Source organism: Hyperolius riggenbachi, chromosome 6 (genome assembly GCF_040937935.1).
Source record: "Hyperolius riggenbachi isolate aHypRig1 chromosome 6, aHypRig1.pri, whole genome shotgun sequence".
Lineage (NCBI taxonomy): Eukaryota > Metazoa > Chordata > Amphibia > Anura > Hyperoliidae > Hyperolius > Hyperolius riggenbachi.
In genome coordinates, this window is record NC_090651.1 from 353,120,729 (window position 1) to 353,141,861 (window position 21,133).

At 47.8% G+C, this 21,133-nt stretch overlaps 1 protein-coding gene across 1 annotated transcript in view; it reads left to right on the forward strand.

Moving 5' to 3' along the window:
* The window catches only part of LOC137521862 (protein-arginine deiminase type-1-like), a 77,329-nt gene that overhangs the window by 41,687 nt on the left and 14,509 nt on the right, over window positions 1-21,133 (forward strand). The window contains exons 4-8 of the mRNA XM_068241688.1: window positions 244-305; window positions 2,182-2,299; window positions 2,388-2,513; window positions 13,787-13,950; window positions 15,398-15,489. Coding sequence (XP_068097789.1) covers window positions 244-305; window positions 2,182-2,299; window positions 2,388-2,513; window positions 13,787-13,950; window positions 15,398-15,489 — 562 coding nt within the window. The remainder of the gene's footprint in view (window positions 1-243; window positions 306-2,181; window positions 2,300-2,387; window positions 2,514-13,786; window positions 13,951-15,397; window positions 15,490-21,133) is intronic.

Below are 21,133 nucleotides of genomic sequence, written 5' to 3' on the forward strand. Positions count from 1 at the left end.
TCACCACCCCAGAATTTCCAACATGTTTCGCCCCTAAAAAATCAGGACTTTGTCAGGGTTCATATAGAGTGCAATAGTGCAGGGAATGCTATACAGTGAAAAACATTATGAAACAAATCAGATTGCCATAGCACTGTGGCTATAGAGACAGGCCTGTGTCTATAGCATAGAATTGTGTTTAGGTTGTAAATCAGAAATTGTGTAATTTCTCCATCCATCTGATCAGATGTTTCTCCTCTCCAGCTCTATCTCTGGATGTGGACGTGAATCGAATTGGCACCGTGACCCGAGGAATGCAGGACAAGGTGAGCTTATCCTCAGCGCATTCTTACCTCCTGGAATGACTTGTGCGTCCCCCAATATTGCCTGGCCCTTACCTCTTGCCGCTGCACTTGCCGGCGTCGAAAATGATTTTGGGGATAATTTGTAAGCAACCAGCACACACACACAGGCAGGAACAGGGCATCAACAAGTCTAGAAACAGCATAAACTTATGCAGTATCACAGTAGTATCAGTAATATCACAGCCAGGGGCGTAACTAGACATCACTGGCCCCCCCTGCAAAACTTTGGATGGGGCCCCCCTTGAAACTTTGGATGGGGCCCCTCCACCCCCCGCGCTTTGGGCACAGGAAAAGTGAGGACCAATGTGTTTTCCCCATGCAGATAAAAACACTTAGACTTAAAGGAAACATCAGGCAATCTATGCTACCCCCAGATTTGTTTACCCGGGGCTTTCTCCAGCCCCTTGCAGCCGACAAGTCCCTCGTTGCAGCTCTGCTCCCAGTACATACATACACACACAGCCGTATTATTTTACCTAATGAGAGCACATGCTATATGGAGGAACAACTATGACATGCTGAACATAAGATATAGTATTCACTGTAACTTTGGCAAAACATTCAGAATGTTACTGATTGATACTGTTATTACAAGAACTTGGACTCAGTATGAGACAAAAAGCTCTCAATGAAGCAGCAACAGTAAGACATAAATCTCCACTCCACTGTGTTGTAAAAGTAATTAGACGCCATAAGGTCATTAGCCTGTGTGTGATAAGAATCTAGGAATCCTTTCGGAGTGATTGCTGAAAAGGGAAAGTCTACAACTTTTTTTCAAAATGTGACTCCTTTGTTTGTAAGGTTGTACATGAAGTCATAAAGTCAGAACTTTGCAGCAGTGAGAGACAGATGTTTTTTATGAACCCTAGGGAGCAAGGACAGTGTACAAATTTCAAAGTGTGCATGAGTCGTTATCTGTGTTGTGGACACATGCAGTCAATATAACAATGGTGCGAGAGCAGAATACATTTTTTCTCTCCATGCCCTTAGCTGTCAGTCTCTCAAACTTTTCCCCCCACGGCATTGGCAAATGCAGGGGGGATTACAGCTGCCCAGAATCCTCCCTCAGACCAGGGCTGGTGCAGTGTTTGGGGACAGGCACAAGTTGAGACACCAAAATATCTGCAGGCATCCTGCAGCTCACAGCACTGCCCGCTTTCTTTCCATGATACAGCTGACTTTGGATGAAGCCGCACCGTGTGTACAGAGCATGGAGCAGCTCTGGGGAACTTAAGAGTCAGGTATGAGCACAGCCCTGTGCCCTGCTGTGTGAATGCTTCACTTTCCCCTTCATTCATTCATTACCTATGTCGGCTGTCCTCATTATTATCTGTATCCAAACTGCTCCTGATCTATCCCGTTGTCGATTGAGAGCAGATTGGTCATTTAGGAAATAATTGTCAGATCCTGTCAGTCGGGTGGGAAATTGCATTGAGTACCCAGTATGATGTACTACCATATTATTATACTGAATTGTGCGTGGCTGAGGGAGACCTTTCAGGAATCCTCCCCTTGAAAATCCTGGGTTTGCCCCTGCACGGGCCCCCTGTGGCTTCTGGGCCCCCTGCGGAGGCATCCCTTGCAGGGTCTATTGTTACGCCCCTGATCACAGTGCCCTCTACAGGCCAGAAGCATGAACACCACAGTGTCAACCACAACACTGAAGTATTAGTTCCAGTTGGAATGACCCTATAATAAAAATTATTGAGATCAGGTAGCTTATGTTCTGTTTTGAAGAATTTTCCCCACACAAATAATGCTGGGACGACAAAAAAAGTCTGTAAATGTTGGACTTTACTTGCCTATAAATCCTCCTCTTTTTCTACTCCACCTCCAGGATTCCTGGACTTGGGGTCCCACAGGAAAAGGGGCCATCCTGCTGGTGAACTGCGACCGTGATCGAGAAGGGTCGGGCCTGCCAGACAACCAGGACACAGGAGTGCCCAATGCCGCTGGTACCCGACACATCCTCTATTATGGCTGTACATGTATTGATATATAGTCTCCTCCATTGCCTGACTTCCTGCTTCCTCTCTGGTACAGATGTGAAGGACATGTCTCCAATGATCCTGACCGCCGAGGGCCCCGATGAGATCTTCGATGACTACAAACTGATTCTGGACGTTTCGCCATCGGACTCCGAGAAGCTGAGGGTCTATCGCCAAGGAAGTATGTTCTGCTGATGGTGATTTCATCCGAATTATACCTAGGTGTACTTACCAATGTGGGGTGTGGTACGCAGAGTTCTGGGGCGTTGTATGCTGGCTTCTTGGGCACGGAGGTGTTTGGTACCCTAACTTCTGGTGCGGAGGGGCTTTTGATACACTAGCTTCTGTGGCAACTGGCAAAGGGGGTTTCAATACACTGCTTTTTTATGGTATATTTTTTATGGGGTTTTGGGTTCAGATGAGTAAGCGAGGCTGTGACTGGAACAAAGGGAGGCTTTTAGGCTTAGTGGTTGTCATGGCCCACGGGCATTGACGTGTAGCTATGCTGCAGCGCAGCCCAGTGAGAGAATGAGTCCAAGTGTGAGAATGAGTCCAAGTGAGGGCACTGGAGCAAAAATATTGTTTCAGAAGATACACTGGGGGCTTGGGCTATCAAAATCTCGTTCTTGAAATGCTTTCAACTTGCAAGGTCAGAGCTACAGAAGGATACGGGGAGGCCTGTAAAGCAGGGTTAGGCCATCATGGCACTGATAAGCCATGAATGCTCAAAAGCTCCATCTTCACTACTACTGAACTTTTAGTATTGCTTCCTTTGAAGACCTAAGACCGTAGATGGGGGTTTATTGAATGTATTTCACCAGATATCAGAGTTACAGACTACCCAGCAAGCTCATGGCAAACCAGAACTCCAGAGATACTCTGCATGTTGTTCTGGGAATAAAGTCCACTCATTTGCAACTGTGACTCCTAGTTAGTGGTGCTCAGCAGAGCTCGAATATTCGAGTAGCTCGAATATTCGAGCTCTTTTTCAGCTATTCGAGCTCGGTATTCGAGCTCCGAATAGCTGGAGCTATTCGAATGGGCTATCCGAGTACACTCGAATAGCCCATTCACTATTCGAGCTATTCGAGCAACCCGGCGCTATTCGAGCTCGGTACCGAGCTCGAATAGCGTCATAGCCCAGATTGATGTCCTTAGAGCCAATCAGAGGGCTCCCAGGCCCTCTGACGGCAGCCAATCACAGAGGGGGACCCTGGCCAGCCCCTACCCTATAAATAGCGGCCGCCATGTTCCGTTTCTCCGTGCTTGCCTGAGACTTGTACAGAGAGAGAGTTGCTCCTTTGTGCTTTGGCTTAGCAAGAGCTCTATTGTGGTCATTTACCTAGCGTTTTTGCTCACATACACCTCCTATACACACCTATATTGTTGTTAGTTATTTAGACATTGTATTTTAGTTAGTAGCTTGTGTGTTACATTAGAGACAGGCAGCTGCTGCAAGCTTACAGGTTTAGGCCTCAGGGGGGCCTTGCCTCTGTGGGCAGCTGTCCTCTGTTTATTTCTCTCATCTATACCAGTATTTCTGCTGTCCTTTACTAATAGTATTGTAGTTATACTGTACTAGGAGTAGGACACTCACTGACTGTCACTGTTTATAGGCTACTAGCTAGCTCCTGCGTGTGTGCACTCACTCACTGTCTGTGTGTACACACACTCTATTTCCTTCTGATTACTGATAGATTATTGTTAGTTAGTTGTACTTACTTACTACTTACTCTTACTGTACCCGTAGGGACACTCACTGTCACTGTTCATATAGGCTACTAGCTCCTGCGTGTGCGCACTGCACTCACTGTCTGAGTGTACACACACAACACACACTCTATTTCCTTCTGATCGCTGATTGATTATCGTAATTAGTTAGTTGTACTTACTGTTACTACTTACTCTTACTTTACTAGGAGTCTAGGACACTCAGTCACTGTCCATAGGCTACTAGCTCCTGCGTGCGTGCACTCACTGTCTGAGTGTACACACACCCACACTCCATTTCCTTCTGATCGCTGATTGATTATCGTAATTAGTTAGTTGTACTTACTGTTACTACTTACTCTTACTGTACTAGGAGTCTAGGACACTCAGTCACTGTCCATAGGCTACTAGCTCCTGCGTGCGTGCACTCACTGTCTGAGTGTACACACACCACCCACACTCCATTTCCTTCTGATCGCTGATTGATTATTGTAATTAGTTAGTTCTACTTACTGTTACTACTTACTCTTACTGTACTAGGAGTCTAGGACACTCAGTCACTGTGTTCATAGGCTACTAGCTCCTGCGTGCGTGCACTCACTGTCTGAGTGTACACACACCACCCACACTCCATTTCCTTCTGATCGCTGATTGATTATTGTAATTAGTTAGTTCTACTTACTGTTACTACTTACTCTTACTGTACTAGGAGTCTAGGACACTCAGTCACTGTGTTCATAGGCTACTAGCTCCTGCGTGCGTGCACTCACTGTCTGAGTGTACACACACCCACACTCCATTTCCTTCTGATCGCTGATTGATTATTGTAATTAGTTAGTTCTACTTACTGTTACTACTTACTCTTACTGTACTAGGAGTCTAGGACACTCAGTCACTGTGTTCATAGGCTACTAGCTCCTGCGTGCGTGCACTCACTGTCTGAGTGTACACACACCACCCACACTCCATTTCCTTCTGATCGCTGATTGATTATTGTAATTAGTTAGTTCTACTTACTGTTACTACTTACTCTTACTGTACTAGGAGTCTAGGACACTCAGTCACTGTGTTCATAGGCTACTAGCTCCTGCGTGCGTGCACTCACTGTCTGAGTGTACACACACCACCCACACTCCATTTCCTTCTGATCGCTGATTGATTATTGTAATTAGTTAGTTCTACTTACTGTTACTACTTACTCTTACTGTACTAGGAGTCTAGGACACTCAGTCACTGTGTTCATAGGCTACTAGCTCCTGCGTGCGTGCACTCACTGTCTGAGTGTACACACACCCACACTCCATTTCCTTCTGATCGCTGATTGATTATTGTAATTAGTTAGTTCTACTTACTGTTACTACTTACTCTTACTGTACTAGGAGTCTAGGACACTCAGTCACTGTGTTCATAGGCTACTAGCTCCTGCGTGCGTGCACTCACTGTCTGAGTGTACACACACCACCCACACTCCATTTCCTTCTGATCGCTGATTGATTATTGTAATTAGCTAGTTCTACTTACTGTTACTACTTACTCTTACTGTACTAGGAGTCTAGGACACTCAGTCACTGTGTTCATAGGCTACTAGCTCCTGCGTGCGTGCACTCACTGTCTGAGTGTACACACACCACCCACACTCCATTTCCTTCTGATCGCTGATTGATTATTGTAATTAGTTAGTTCTACTTACTGTTACTACTTACTCTTACTGTACTAGGAGTCTAGGACACTCAGTCACTGTGTTCATAGGCTACTAGCTCCTGCGTGCGTGCACTCACTGTCTGAGTGTACACACACCACCCACACTCCATTTCCTTCTGATCGCTGATTGATTATTGTAATTAGTTAGTTCTACTTACTGTTACTACTTACTCTTACTGTACTAGGAGTCTAGGACACTCAGTCACTGTGTTCATAGGCTACTAGCTCCTGCGTGCGTGCACTCACTGTCTGAGTGTACACACACCACCCACACTCCATTTCCTTCTGATCGCTGATTGATTATTGTAATTAGTTAGTTCTACTTACTGTTACTACTTACTCTTACTGTACTAGGAGTCTAGGACACTCAGTCACTGTGTTCATAGGCTACTAGCTCCTGCGTGCGTGCACTCACTGTCTGAGTGTACACACACTAAATTTACTTGTGATTACTACTGATTATTGTAACTGCTAGTTGTACTTCCTGACTGTTACTACTTACTTACTGTACTAGGGGACACTCACTCAGTCACCTCACCAACCAACCCACTCCATTAAAGTACCCCACTTTTCACCCGCCCTTTTAAAAAACTTTTGTCTATACGCCCAAAACATTGAAGATGTCTGGAAGTGGCAGCCAGCGCGGTTTGGGCAAGGGGAAGGGCAGCAAGGGAATCAGGAGGAGAGGGAGCAGCATTGTGGCAAGCCGCGGCCGCGGGCGCGCCACCATGCACAGTTCCGCAGCAGCAGCAGCAGCGTCAGTGGCTAACATTCCTCCCATAGCCACTGGCCGTGGACGCCTTGGGCGCCGCCCAGCAGGAGCATCTGCAACTCACGCTGCAGAGACACAGCAGCAGCAGCGTGTAGCACCTGCTCCCATTTTCCTCCAGCCGGGTCGGAAACGTCCCATTGAGGAAAAGGATGCAGACACTGTGGTGCAACTCATGACGGAGGATGAGCAGCCCGCCATCAGCTCTGCATCCGAGGCCTCCACCCGCACCACCACCACCACCACCACCACCACCCCTGTTCGCAGCAGCCGCCCAGCAGGGTCTGGGGAGGAGGCCAGTTCACCGTCACTCGCCGACCTGTCATTCAGCAGTCTTTTGACCCCAGGCATCATGAGTAAATTGTCTGCTGTTGTTGGCGATCTTGAGGAGGAGATGCTGATGGGCACTTTGGGGGATGAGGGATTGGACAGCAAGACTGTGGCGACAGTCAAGCAGCCCATCCATGCATCAGGAGAGGAGTTTGGGGGGTCCTCATCCCAGCAGGACATGTTTCAGGAGGGGGAGGATGATGATGACCCGGTGACAGACAGAGACTGGGTGCCACCACCTCCAGGGGATGTCGTCCTCAGCAGCTCTGAGGAGGAGGAGGAGGATGCGCTTGTGGGCCTTGCAAGGAGGCGCATCATTGCAAGCATTGGCAGCGTCCCACAGCCTGCTGGTGTCTCAGGCTCAGCAGCAGCAGCAGCAGCATCAGCCAGTACCACCACCAGCCGCACCCAAGCCCCCCCCCCAACCACCACAGGGAGACAGGCAGCAGCGCTTCCATGCCGTAGGGGGAAGTTTCTGTCACCAATCTGGCGGTTTTTCACCATGCCCACTGTGTACAGCAAGTACGCCACTTGCAACCACTGTCAGCGGAAGTTGAGCAGAGGTGCAGACCCCTTAAAGTTCAGCACCAGCTCGCTCATCAACCACCTTGCGGCTAAACATTTCCACCAGCATGAGGAGTTCCAGAGGCTGAAGGCATCTGGTGCTGGCAGTGGCACCACACCCATCACTGCACAGCCTTCAGCAGCAGCAGCAGCAACAGCAGCCACCCGCCCTCCTGCTCCTCCAGCAGCACCAGCAGGAGTGCGGAAACGCACTGCTCCTCCCCCCTCTGCAACTCCTGCCGCCGACACTGAGGCCTGTTCTGGCAGCCAGTCCTCAGTGGCCTCCTCTGCTGTGTCTGCTGATTCCCGTGTCAGCAAAAGGCCACGCCAGAGCCTTTTGAGCGAGTCCTTCCAGGGGGTGGTTAGGGCTCTGCCTCCCAGCAGCCGTCGCGTGCGTCAGCTGAACGGCTTGCTGGCACGGGCCATGTGCTCCCAACTCCTGCCGTACACGCTCGTGCAGGAGGGGAGCGACATTCGTGCGCTGCTTGCTTGCGCAGCCCCAGACTGGCAGCTCCCCAGCAGACACTTCTTTGCCCGCAAGGCCATTCCTGCACTGCACCGCTTTGTGATGGCCAATGTGGAGCGAGGGCTGGAGCACGCGGTTGGTGAAAGGGTCCACGTCACCATGGACTCCTGGAGCAGCCGCTTCGGGACAGGCCACTACCTGTCCTTCACTGTCCACTGGGTCAGCTTGGTGGAAGGGGGTGAGGATGGGAGAGCAGCAGCGGGCACAGCAGCAGCAGCAACACAGTGGGTGGTGCCACCCCGCAGGGTCAGGGGAACTGCAGCAGGTTCCTCCGATCCTCTGCCATCCTCCGGCACACCTGGCCAAACCCCCCGCCTCAGCAGCAGCGTGAAGGCCCGCCACTGCCAAGCGCTGCTGCACTTGGTCAGCCTTGGGAAGACCAAGCTGACGGCAACCCATGTGTTGGCCAAACTCCAGGAGCAGGAGAGGATTTGGCTGACCCCCAGAGGCCTCAGAGTCGGAGAGGTGGTGGCCGACAATGGGGCCAATCTGGTTGCCGCAATAGACAGGGGAAACCTGACCCACATCCCCTGTCTTGCCCACGTGCTGAACCTGGTGGTGCAGAAGTTCCTGCGCACCTACCAGGGGATGGGCGAACTGCTGGAAACGGCAAGGAATGTTGTGCGTCACTTCCGGCGCTCGGCTGCAGCCTGTGCGAGCCTGGAAGACGTGCAAAAGGAGCTGGATCTGCCACGCCATCGGCTGATCCTTGACGTTCCGACTCGCTGGAACTCCACCCTGGCGATGTTGGAGCGTCTGGTTGAACAGAGGCACGCTGTCAAACAGTACCTTGCCCTGGCCACTGTTTCCGCAGCTCAGAGAAGGGACAAGACCAGCAACATCCCGTCCATCGTCCCCGATGATGACTGGAGGCACATGCAGCAGGTGTGCTTAGTGCTGGCTCCCTTCCTGCAGGCCACAAACATGGTGAGCAGGGACCATGCTATGGTCTGCGAGTGGGTGCCCCTGGTTTCTCTGCTGAACAGGGCCCTCGATGCTTTGCTGGAACAGGGAGCGGCAGCCTTGGACCAGCAGGAGCGGCAACCAGATGCGCAGTCCACCTCTGAGGGGGAGGAGGAGGAGGACTTGGTGGAGGTCCCTGACCTGGCTGCTGATGAGGGGGATCAGCACAGCGCAGCTGAGTTGGTGCGGGGGTGGAGAGAGGATGAGGCGGCAGAGGAGGAGGATGAGGACAGCACTGACGTCGATGTGCCAGCAGACGTGGCCCGCCTCTTCCCAATGGCAGCGCACATGCTGACGTGCCTGCGCAGGGACCCCAGGGTGATCCAGATGAAGCAGAGGGAGGACATCTGGATCAGCATGATGTTGGACCCACGCCTCAAGGGGAAGTTGAGCCAGTTCCTGCCGCCTGCAGGAGGAGACCCAGCGCAACAAATAAGGAGCTTGCAGCAGGCCCTTGTTGAGCGCTTGGAGGAAGCCTTCCCCCAGCCTTCCACCCCCACTGTCCAGCAGCCAGCACAGAGGCAGCAGCAGGTGCCTGCATCCAGCAGCAGCAAGCGGCCCACAGACCTGCTGTCTCTCAGCCACGAGCTCTACAGGACTGTAGAGGCTCCGGCAGCAGTGACTAGAGAGGAGATGCATGCAGCAGCATCCTCCTCCGGTCACAGCCAGCGCCTGACCCGCATGGTGGCTGACTACATGGGGTCGTACAGCGGGCTTGACAGCGATGCCCCTGTTGATCCCATGGAGTATTGGGTCAAGCGCATGGAGATCTGGAGCGAGCTGGCGCAGTACGCCCTGGAAGTGCTGTCCTGCCCCCCTTCCAGCGTGCTGTCCGAGCGCTGCTTCAGTGCAGCTGGTGGCGTGGTCACCGAGAAACGCTCACGTCTGTCTCACAAGTCTGTGGACAGACTGACGTTTCTCAAGATGAACCAGGCGTGGGTGGAAGGCGAGTTCCTGGCCCCTGTTGTCGGCGAGAGGGGGACATGAACTGGCTGCCGTTAATGTGCCTTACCACCCTTTACCACCTCCTGGCTCCTGCTCACTAAGCCAGCCTGGTTCACTTTGACTATTACGTCGCCTGCAGCCACACATTTTACACCTACAGTGGGCTGCTGTGTACTGCCCTTCTGCTGTCTGTCTGTGTTTCCCACTGCCAGGGTACACAGAATTACCTTCTTCTGCTGCCACTCTGCCACCAGCTATTACGTCAAACAATAGCTATATTGGTTGCAAAACCAAAACCAAACAAACCATTAAAAAAAAAAAAAGGTTTAATTTTTCTGAGGTGCCCGGGTTGAAAACTGTGTTGTTCCAGTTGTGTATTGGACACAATGTGGGCTGCACGACCGCTGTCTGGGACCTCCTGTTGTGTTTATTTACAGCCCTGGTATCACCGCTAGGTACCAGGGCTATTATGTCACGCTGCCTACCTGCTGCCACACTCACACTGCTCCTCCATACCTCCTCCTGCTGCTGCTGCTGCTGTCTGTCTGTGTTTCCCACTGCCAGGGTACACAGATGATTTACCTTCTGCTGCCACTCTGCCACCAGCTATTACGTCAAACAATAGCTGCTCGCCTACTCCTCCATTCCTCCTCCTCCTGCTGCTGCTGTCTGTCTGTGTTTCCCACTGCCAGGGTACACAGATGATTTACCTTCTGCTGCCACTCTGCCACCAGCTATTACGGTAACAGATTTAAGAAAGGCACACCTTGCCGTGAGTAGTTGGGTGCACAACCTTGATGTAGAAGCAACATCAGTTCAGTACAATCGATTCAAGGTCGGTCGGCACACCAATCAAGTTCCCAAGCACATTTATTGAATGCACAACATGACAATTGTTTCGGGGCCGCGGAGGGTCCCCTTCATCAGATAAGTGCAGACATATGAGTCTGCACTTATCTGATGAAGGGGACCCTCCGCGGCCCCGAAACAATTGTCATGTTGTGCATAACATTCAATAAATGTGCTTGGGAACTTGATTGGTGTGCCGACCGACCTTGAATCGATTGCCACCAGCTATTACGTCAAACAATAGCTGCTCGCCTACTCCTCCATTCCTCCTCCTGCTGCTGCTGTCTGTCTGTGTTTCCCACTGCCAGGGTACACAGATGATTTACCTTCTGCTGCCACTCTGCCACCAGCTATTACGTCAAACAATAGCTGCTCGCCTACTCCTCCATTCCTCCTCCTCCTGCTGCTGCTGTCTGTCTGTGTTTCCCACTGCCAGGGTACACAGATGATTTACCTTCTGCTGCCACTCTGCCACCAGCTATTACGTCAAACAATAGCTGCTCGCCTACTCCTCCATTCCTCCTCCTGCTGCTGCTGTCTGTCTGTGTTTCCCACTGCCAGGGTACACAGATGATTTACCTTCTGCTGCCACTCTGCCACCAGCTATTACGTCAAACAATAGCTGCTCGCCTACTCCTCCATTCCTCCTCCTGCTGCTGCTGTCTGTCTGTGTTTCCCACTGCCAGGGTACACAGAATTACCTTCTTCTGCTGCCACTCTGCCACCAGCTATTACGTCAAACAATAGCTATATTGGTTGTAAAACCAAAAACCAAAAAACCATAAAAAAAAAAAAAGGTTTAATTTTTCTGAGGTGCCCGGGTTGAAAACTGTGTTGTCCCAGTTGTGTATTGGACACGATGTGGGCTGCACGACCGCTGTCTGGGACCTCCTGTTGTGTTTATTTACAGCCCTGGTATCACCGCTAGGTACCAGGGCTATTATGTCACGCTGCCTACCTGCTGCCACACTCACACTGCTCCTCCATACCTCCTCCTGCTGCTGCTGCTGCTGTCTGTCTGTGTTTCCCACTGCCAGGGTACACTACACAGATGATTTACCTTCTGCTGCCACTCTGCCACCAGCTATTACGTCAAACAATAGCTGCTCGCCTACTCCTCCATTCCTCCTGCTGCTGTTGCTGTCTGTCTGTGTTTCCCACTGCCAGGGTACACAGAATTACCTTCTGCTGCCACTCTGCCACCAGCTATTACGTCAAACAATAGCTATATTGGTTGCAAAACCAAAACCAAACAAACCATTAAAAAAAAAAAAAAGGTTTAATTTTTCTGAGGTGCCCGGGTTGAAAACTGTGTTGTCCCAGTTGTGTATTGGACACAATGTGGGCTGCACGACCGCTGTCTGGGACCTCCTGTTGTGTTTATTTACAGCCCTGGTATCACCGCTAGGTACCAGGGCTATTATGTCACGCTGCCTACCTGCTGCCACACTCACACTGCTCCTCCATACCTCCTCCTGCTGCTGCTGCTGCTGTCTGTCTGTGTTTCCCACTGCCAGGGTACACAGATGATTTACCTTCTGCTGCCACTCTGCCACCAGCTATTACGTCAAACAATAGCTGCTCACATTACTCCTCCATTCCTCCTGCTGCTGTTGCTGTCTGTCTGTGTTTCCCACTGCCAGGGTACACAGAATTACCTTCTGCTGCCACTCTGCCACCAGCTATTACGTCAAACAATAGCTATATTGGTTGCAAAACCAAAACCAAACAAACCATTAAAAAAAAAAAAAAAAAAAGGTTTAATTTTTCTGAGGTGCCCGGGTTGAAAACTGTGTTGTCCCAGTTGTGTATTGGACACAATGTGGGCTGCACGACCGCTGTCTGGGACCTCCTGTTGTGTTTATTTACAGCCCTGGTATCACCGCTAGGTACCAGGGCTATTATGTCACGGCGAGCTGCCTGCCTCATTGACTGCCTGCTGCCACACACTCATCCTCCTCCTCCTGCTGCTGAATTTACCTCCTGCTGTCTTTGTGTTTCCACTGCCAGGGAGCACATACAATGGCGCTTCCAACATGCGTGCGCCCACCAGCTATTTGTTACGCTCAAAAATAGCTGCATTTCTTTAAAAAAAAAATTGAAAAGAGAAATACGTGAAGAAGAAGAAGACGATATTGAAAAAGAAGGAGAAGGAGAAGATGAAGATGAAGAAGAAGATGAAGAAGAAGATGAAGAAGAAGATGAAGAAGAAGATGAAGAAGAAGAAGAAGAAGAAGAAGAAGATGAAGAAGATGAAGAAGAAGAAGAAGATGAAGAAGATGAAGATGAAGAAGATGAAGAAGAAGAAGATGAAGATGAAGAAGATGAAGATGAAGAAGAAGAAGAAGATGAAGAAGATGAAGAAGAAGAAGAAGAAGAAGATGAAGAAGATGAAGAAGAAGAAGAAGAAGATGAAGAAGAAGAAGAAGATGAAGAAGATGAAGATGAAGAAGAAGATGAAGAAGAAGATGAAGATGAAGAAGATGAAGAAGATGAAGAAGATGAAGAAGAAGAAGAAGAAGAAGATGATGAAGAAGAAGACAATATAGAAGAAGAAGAAGAAGATATAGAAGAAGAAGATCTAGAAGAAGAAGAAGAAAGATAAAGAAGAAGAAGAACAAGTATATACAGTAACACTACTGAACAAAATTAAGGACACAACTTCTCTTTCCACCTTTTTTTTTAAAGGAACATCCCCACATAATCACTTGCTGTTGTTACTTGGAAAAAAAGATGTTTCTTGCATCATTCACCCTCAAAACAAGTGTTGGAAGCTATTTAAGGCCAATTCGAATAGTCAGCTCGAATAGTGAGCTCGAATACCGACTCGAATAGTGAGCTCGAAGTCCGAGGTCGAATCGAATAGTAAAAATTATTCGACTCGAATATTCGACTGACCTCGAATAATTTACTATTCGAATTCGACCAAACTCGAATTTTAAAAAGGGGTATTTGAGCATCACTACTCCTAGTCCATCATTTCCACCATTCTATGTCTGGGAAGAGTTTGATGAGGTCAACCAGAAAGAGAAGATGTTAGACAAAACGTTCTTTCTGTAGAAAGCTTTTTACACCTATTTAATGTTCCATGTTTCAGGATTCCGCCACAAACACATCCTGGGGTTGGGAAGGCTGACCTACGAGGTACAACGCAAGAACATGGATGAGATGAAGTTCTTTGTGGAGGGTCTGCAGTTCCCTGATGTGGACTTCCCAGGACTGTTGTACATCAGACTCTCCTTCCAGAGGGTGCACGATTTGGTGAGTAGATATGTATGATGGGTTCACAGCCTGTGAATCACAGGGTCGCAAAAGGTCATTTTGTTTTCTGGCGCTGTTGGTCTTCTACATTCCCACCATGTTCATGTGGATGTACCACCTAACATCAGTCTAGGGGAGCTGGGACCACCCTATAAATAAAGACTTGGCGTGGTCCTAGTTCTGTTTCTGAATGATGCTGTCCTGGGAGTAGTGATGGTCACCTTGAGTAGAACTCATGGAGAAGCATGTGATTTGTTTGATCACCTGATATAATTGCAAAGCTCTGATTTGCTGTGATGACATCCTGCACATGATCAGGACTAGCAAATCAGAGATCTATCACCTGACCAAACTGATCATTTGCTTTTACACATGGCCATCACTACTAGTGTGATGAAGGTAACGCCACACACTTCACTACCTCTGAAAATCGGTACCTAAGCAAGAGCGTAACTAGAGGGTAGCAGTCCCTGCAACTGCAGGAGGGCCCAGACCTGTAAGTGGGGCCCCAACTACTGCATAGTGGGTGGATAGTGAAATGGTTAAGGGCTCTGCCTCTGACACAGGAGACCTGGGTTTGAATCTCGGCTCTGCCTGTTCACTAAGCCAGCACCTATTTTAATAGGAGACCTTGGGCAAGTCTCCCTAACACTGCTACTGCCTATAGAGCGCGCCCTAGTGGCTGCTGCTCTGGCGCTTTGAGTCCGCAAGGAGAAAAGCGCGATATAAATGTTCTGTGCTTGTTTGTTTTTTGTTTACTACTCCACTGCCTCCAATAAACGGGTCCATCCCTCAGATCAGGTGTTCTTGTGGCTACACTTGTTATGGGTGCAAAGATCATGATGACTACACTTGTTTTATGATCCTTGCAAGATGGGCCCCCAGGCTGTGAGGGTCACAAGGGGTTTGGCAAGTGAAAATGTAATAACATTGGGGAGCCCCATTAAAGTTTTTCTGGGGAGGGGGGGGGAGGTTATGATTTATAGTTACGCCCTTGTAACTAACAATTATGGACCAGTCAGAACTAGCGAGCAATTGGTTTTGTCTATGTAAACCTTATAGAGGCTTCAGGAAAAGAAAAATTCTTCTCAAACAATCAAATGTCACATTTTGCCTAATTACACGCAACGTAAAATTACGAAACATGATAACAAATACGCCCAAAATGAATTGGAATTTTCTAGAAATGTTGAATTAAAATTTGGCATCATAGTTGCAAATTTTGTTGCAAAATTATAAGGATATAAGGATGTGAAAATCAAGCTCAACACTATTGCACAATCAGTTTTATATTCATTTTGAATTTGGAGTATTTTACGTAAGAAATACACCCCGGAATGTGGCTTTCGAGGAGCCGGTTGTTGGAATCAGGACTAGACGGCGGCCATCTTGTTTGCGTTTAACATCTCATACCCTAATCATAGCCATTGCCTTTTCCCTCCATCAGTACGACATCTTCACGGAACGCGTGGTGTTCAAGGTGGCTCCGTGGATCATGACTCCCAACACGCAGAAGCCAATGGAAGTCTACGTCTGCAAGTATTATTACTATTATTATACTATTTTTATGTTTTCCCTAAAAATTGTGGGTTTGTCCAGTAGACAAAAATTGAAAAATTTAATTATTGATTACTGCCACAGCCTAAAACAGACTAGTGGGGAATTAACACTACCTCTCCATCTTAAACAAGTGTTTGATATACATTTGGGCACCTCTGACAGTGTTTTTGTACGAAGCAGGAAACGCGGGCACCGCCATGGGCACCTATTGAAATATCGGCATAGAGGGGTCATTTTGGCACTCCGTGGTGGGGTAGAGAGCAGGGCAGTGATTGGCAGTGGGGGGGGGGGGGGGAGGAGTTAAGTTTGAGTGTCCTATACCGCTTGGTCCTATACCGCTTTCTGCAGAATCTGATTTGCAATGATTGAAGATAGTGTTGGAAGTATTAACAGGATTACTACCTAAGCTGCAGTATAGTAAACAACCACAAGATGTCACTGTCTGTAAAATGGGATCATGATCTCTAAGGTATTGTTTGTTATTTCCTGTGTTCCTGTCTGTTCTAAGTAAGCTGCATTACCTGATGGTGGTGTATGATCTCTGCATGTTTTCCTTCAGAGTTCTTATTATAATGGATGCCTGTCTGTGTATACAGACCCCTCTGCTCTATCAGATAGCGGGTAGGAGAGGTTGGCAGAACACCTGCAGAGCTCGGTGAAGCTGCGATAATGTGTAATTACACAAGGGTGAGGCACTGCGACAGAGAGGCAAGTTCCAGCATGGAATGCCTCAGGGAGGTTGGATGCTATGGGCTAGAAACATCCTGATCAGATCTGTACAATGCACACAGCGAGACACAAGGGATCAGCACAGATCAGATCTGTACAATGCACACAGCGAGACACGAGGGATCAGCACAGATCAGATCTGTACAATGCACACAGCGAGACACGAGGTAGAGAACAGGAATTAGTGGCCGGCTGCCGCAGAAGAGTCAGACCGATGCGGCTGAGACAGTTACCGGGGCTGACTGCGGCCGAACGGAGCCACGTGGGAGGACAGCGAGGGACGCAGCAGCGCTCATGGGGCTGGAGGAAGCCCCGGGTAAGTATAAAATGTTTCTCATTCCTGCTCTCAGGTTTACTTTAAAACTAAAGGGGGCCACACACCATACAATTTTTTAAATATCTGTTCAATTTAAGAATTGCAATACATTTTTCTGACTGATTGTAACATTTCAAAAATATGACCAATGTACCACACACATATGTTCAATTTTTCCACAGTTATGATAAAAATGATTGGAAATTCTGACAAAATTGCTAGGGTGTGTATATTAATAAATTGACAATCTAACACACACCATACAATGTTTAGTTAGATTGAAGAAAAATATCTGGCATTCCGGATCGATAAAAATCGAAGAAAACGGGAAATCCGATCGGATTTTTCAGTCGAATGAAAAAAAGCTTTCGATTTTTTTGGGAGATACGATCATTTTTATCGAATTGCCGTAAAATCAGATCATTTTATTGTATCGTGTGTGGCCACCTTAAGACTCCTGAAGGTGGTCACTAATGATACAATCTTGATTGTACAATCTTGCCACTTCTAGGGGCTACCTAAAATATTCATCTAAAGGTGGCCACTAATGATCCAATCTTTTTCATCCAATTTTACCAAATCTATGTAGTATAAGGGTACATTGAATTAATATATTGAATGGATAATATAGGCAGTTCTCTTATATTACATATAAATGGTAAGATTGGATGAAAAAGATTGGATCATTAGTGGCCACCATAAAGGGTCATTAAATTGTCCGTTATTTAGCTACACCAGCAGCAGCAATGCAGCAGGAGCGATGTTTGCGATCGGTTAACATTACATCATACTAATGGAAACATTCCAGAGCGATTTCCATTAGAGAGTCCGTGTCCTTGTGCTTTGTGGATCGCAAATGAGCCGCAAAAATGATAAAACTGCAGCCAGCGAGAACAGATGCAGTCCGTCTCAATAGTCTTTGTTTCCGCCAGTGTCCAGTGTCATACCCCCCAACTTTTTGAGATGAGAAAGAGTGACACTTTAAGACACACCCCTGCCATGCCTCTAACCACACCCCCACCACACCCCTAGTCACGCATACGACTAAAATGAATAAGCAATAAGCTAAGATAAAATAAGATGTAATTTTACAATTAAAACCACACTGGTCCTTTCGATCATCACTGGTTTTTCTTCATATTAACATTTGAAATTAAGAAATATATCATTTAAAGGATGGGATTAAAGTTTGGAGCCAAGTAAACAAATTTTCAGTACAAAAATGAATACATATATTTAGATAAATCTGTACATCAGTCCTGAAAGAGCGACAAATGAGGAAGAAAAATGGACAGAGGGATTTGCATTCTAAAGAGGCACTGTCCCTCCAAAAGAGGGACAGTTGAGAGCTATGTCCAGAAACGCCACACCGGACTTGAATTTGCGTTCTGCTCTCTTGCATTCAGCAAGTGGATACAGTGGGATGCAAAAGTTTGTGCAACCCTGTTAATCGTCATGATTTCCCTGTATAAATCGTTGGTTGATACGATAAAAAAAATGTCAGTTAAATATATCATATAGGAGACACACACAGTGATATTTCAGAAGTGAAATGAAGTTTATTGGATTTACAGAAAGTGTGTAATAATTGTTTAAACAAAATTAGGCAGGTGCATAAATTTGGGCACCACAAAAAATAAATTAAATCAATATTTAGTAGATCCTTCTTTTGCAGAAATTACAGCCTCTAAATGCTTCCTGTAGGTTCTAATGAGAGTCTGGATTCTGGTTGAAGGTATTTTGGACCATTCCTATTTAGAAAACATATGTAGTTCATTCAGGTTTGATGGCTTCCGAGCATGGACAGCTCTCTAACTCATACCACAGATTTTCAATTATATTCAGGTCTGGGGACAGAGATGGCCATTCCAGAACATTGTACTTGTTCCTCTGCATGAATGCCTTAGTGGATCTTGAGCAGTGTTTAGGGTCGTTGTCTTGATGAAAGATCCAGCCCCGGCACGGCTTCAGCTTTGTCACCGATTCTTGGACATTGGTCTCCAGAATCTGCTGATAGTGAGTGGAATCCATGCGTCCCTCAACTTTGACAAGATTCCCAGTCCCTGCACTGACCACACAGCCCCACAGCATGATGGAACCACCACCATATTTTACTGCAGGTAGCAGGTGTTTTTCTTGGAATGCTGTGTTTTTTTCCCTCCATACATAACGCCCCTTGTTATGCAAAAACAAGTAGATTTTAGTTGTATCAGTCCACAACACCTTATTCCAAAATGAAGCTGGCTTGTCCAAATGTGCCTTAGCATACCCCAAGCAGCTCTGTTTGTGCTGTGGGCATGGAAAAGGCTTCCTCTGCATCACTCTCGCATACAGCATCTCCTTGTGTAAAGTGTGCTGATTGGTTGAACGATGCACAGTGACTCCATCTGTAGCAAGATGATGTTGTAGGTCTTTGGTACTGGTCTGTGGGTTGACTCTGACTGTTCTCACCATTCTGCGCTTCTGTCTATCCAAGATTTTTCTTGGTCTGCCACTTTGAGCCTTAACTTGAACTGAGCCTGTGGTTTTCCATTTCCTCAATATGTTTGTGAGAGAACGCGGAAAAGCCGCCGCGTGTGCTGATATCAAGGCGGCTGGTTCTGTGTCCAGCGCTGCGGGTTGCACGCAGCAGCATGTGTTTGGTGTGGCTGGGTCTGTTAGTTCACACAGATTCAGGGATGCGTGGAGAAGGCAGAACTTTTATGACAGCCAAGGGGGGATCAGCTGACCAGGCTGGTCAGCTGACCTCAGAGCAAGTGACTATTGATCCATCACTTAGGGGTGGCGCCAGAGAGCGCTGCTCTATATATAGTTACCGCTGGTCAGTCTCAAGTTGTCTGCCGTTGCGATCACTACGTGGAAGCACTCAGACCTTAGTCAGATCCAACAGTGTGTTTGAACCAGGAGGACCTGGGAATTTGCACTGAGCCAGATTACTACTGTGTTATTATTGTGTTATACTTCAGACTAGTTCCAGGTTGTAGAGACCACAGACCTCACACCCAAGATTAGGGAACTTGTGTTATCATTCTGTTATACTTCAGACTAGTTCCAGGGTGTAGAGACCACGGACCTCACACCCAAGATTAGGAAACTTGTGTTATCATTCTGTTATACTTCAGACTAGTTCCAGGGTGTAGAGACCACGGACCTCACACCCAAGATTAGGGAACTTGTGTTATCATTCTGTTATACTTCAGACTAGTTCCAGGGTGTAGAGACCACGGACCTCACACCCAAGACTAGGCATTGTTTGATATCGGTTATGACCTATTGCTTTCCTGACTATCCCTCCGCTCTCTGATTCGGTACCACGCACATCTGATTATCCGTTGCCAACCCTACCTGTCTTGGATACCGAATTAGCCTTCTGTCTTTGTACTTTGTCTGTCCGTGTATTGCCGACCTGGCTTGCCCGACCTCGAGAGCTATCTCTCTCCTGTAAGAGATAGTTTTTTTTTGAGTTCCAATAATTAATTCTAAATGTTTTGGAATCAATAAAATGACAACAGTGCCCAAATTTATGCACCTGCCTAATTTTATTTAAACAATTAATGCACACTTGACTTGTGAATCCAATAAATTTAATTTCACTTCTCAAATATCACTGTGTGTGTCTCCTTTATCAGGGGTCCCCAACCTTTTTGAGCCCGGGGCCCACTATCCCGACCTAAATTTTCTCCGGGGTCCCCCGGGTGTGTGTGTGTGTGTGGGGGGGGGGAGCGTAGCTAGTGGCGGCAGCAGCCCCCCCCCCTTTTTTCCCAGATTCCACAGTATAGAAAGTATAGTTAGCCCAGTATAGCAAGTACAGTTAGCCCAGTATAGCAAGTACAGTTAGCCCAGTATAGCAAGTATAGTTAGCCCAGTATAGCAAGTATAGTTAGCCCAGTATAGCTGCCCCAGTGTCGCCAGTACAGTTAGCCCAGTGTAGCCAGTAGTTACCCCAGTATAGCTGCCCCAGTGTCACCAGTAGTTAGCCCAGTGTAGCCAGTAGTTGCCCCAGTATAGCTGCCCCAGTGTCGCCAGTAGTTAGCCCAGTGTAGCCAGTAGTTAGCCCAGTATAGCTGCCCCAGTGTCGCCAGTAGTTAGCCCAGTGTAGCCAGTAGTTAGCCCAGTATAGCTGCCCCAGTGTCGCCAGTAGTTAGCCCAGTGTCGCCAGTAGTTAGCCCAGTATAGCTGCCCCAGTGTTGCCAGTAGTTAGCCCAGTGTAGACAGTACTTAGCCCAGTATAGCTGCCCCAGTGTCGCCAGCAGTTAGCCCAGTGTCGCCAGTAGTTAGCCCAGTATAGCTGCCCCAGTGTCGCCAGTAGTTATCTCAGTATAGCTGCCCCAGTGTAGCTAGGAGAGGTGCTGCGGCCCCCAGGTTGGGGACCTCTGTCCTATATGATATATTTAACTGACATTTTTTATCATAACAATCAACGATTTATACAGGAAAATCATGACGATTAACAAGGTTGCTCAGACTTTCGCATCCCACTGGTTTCCTTAGATTTAGGTTTTGATGCGCTGAATGCATGCATGTTTGTGCTATGCATGTTACAGGGCCAGAGTTAGGACACATACGACAATGGGCTAC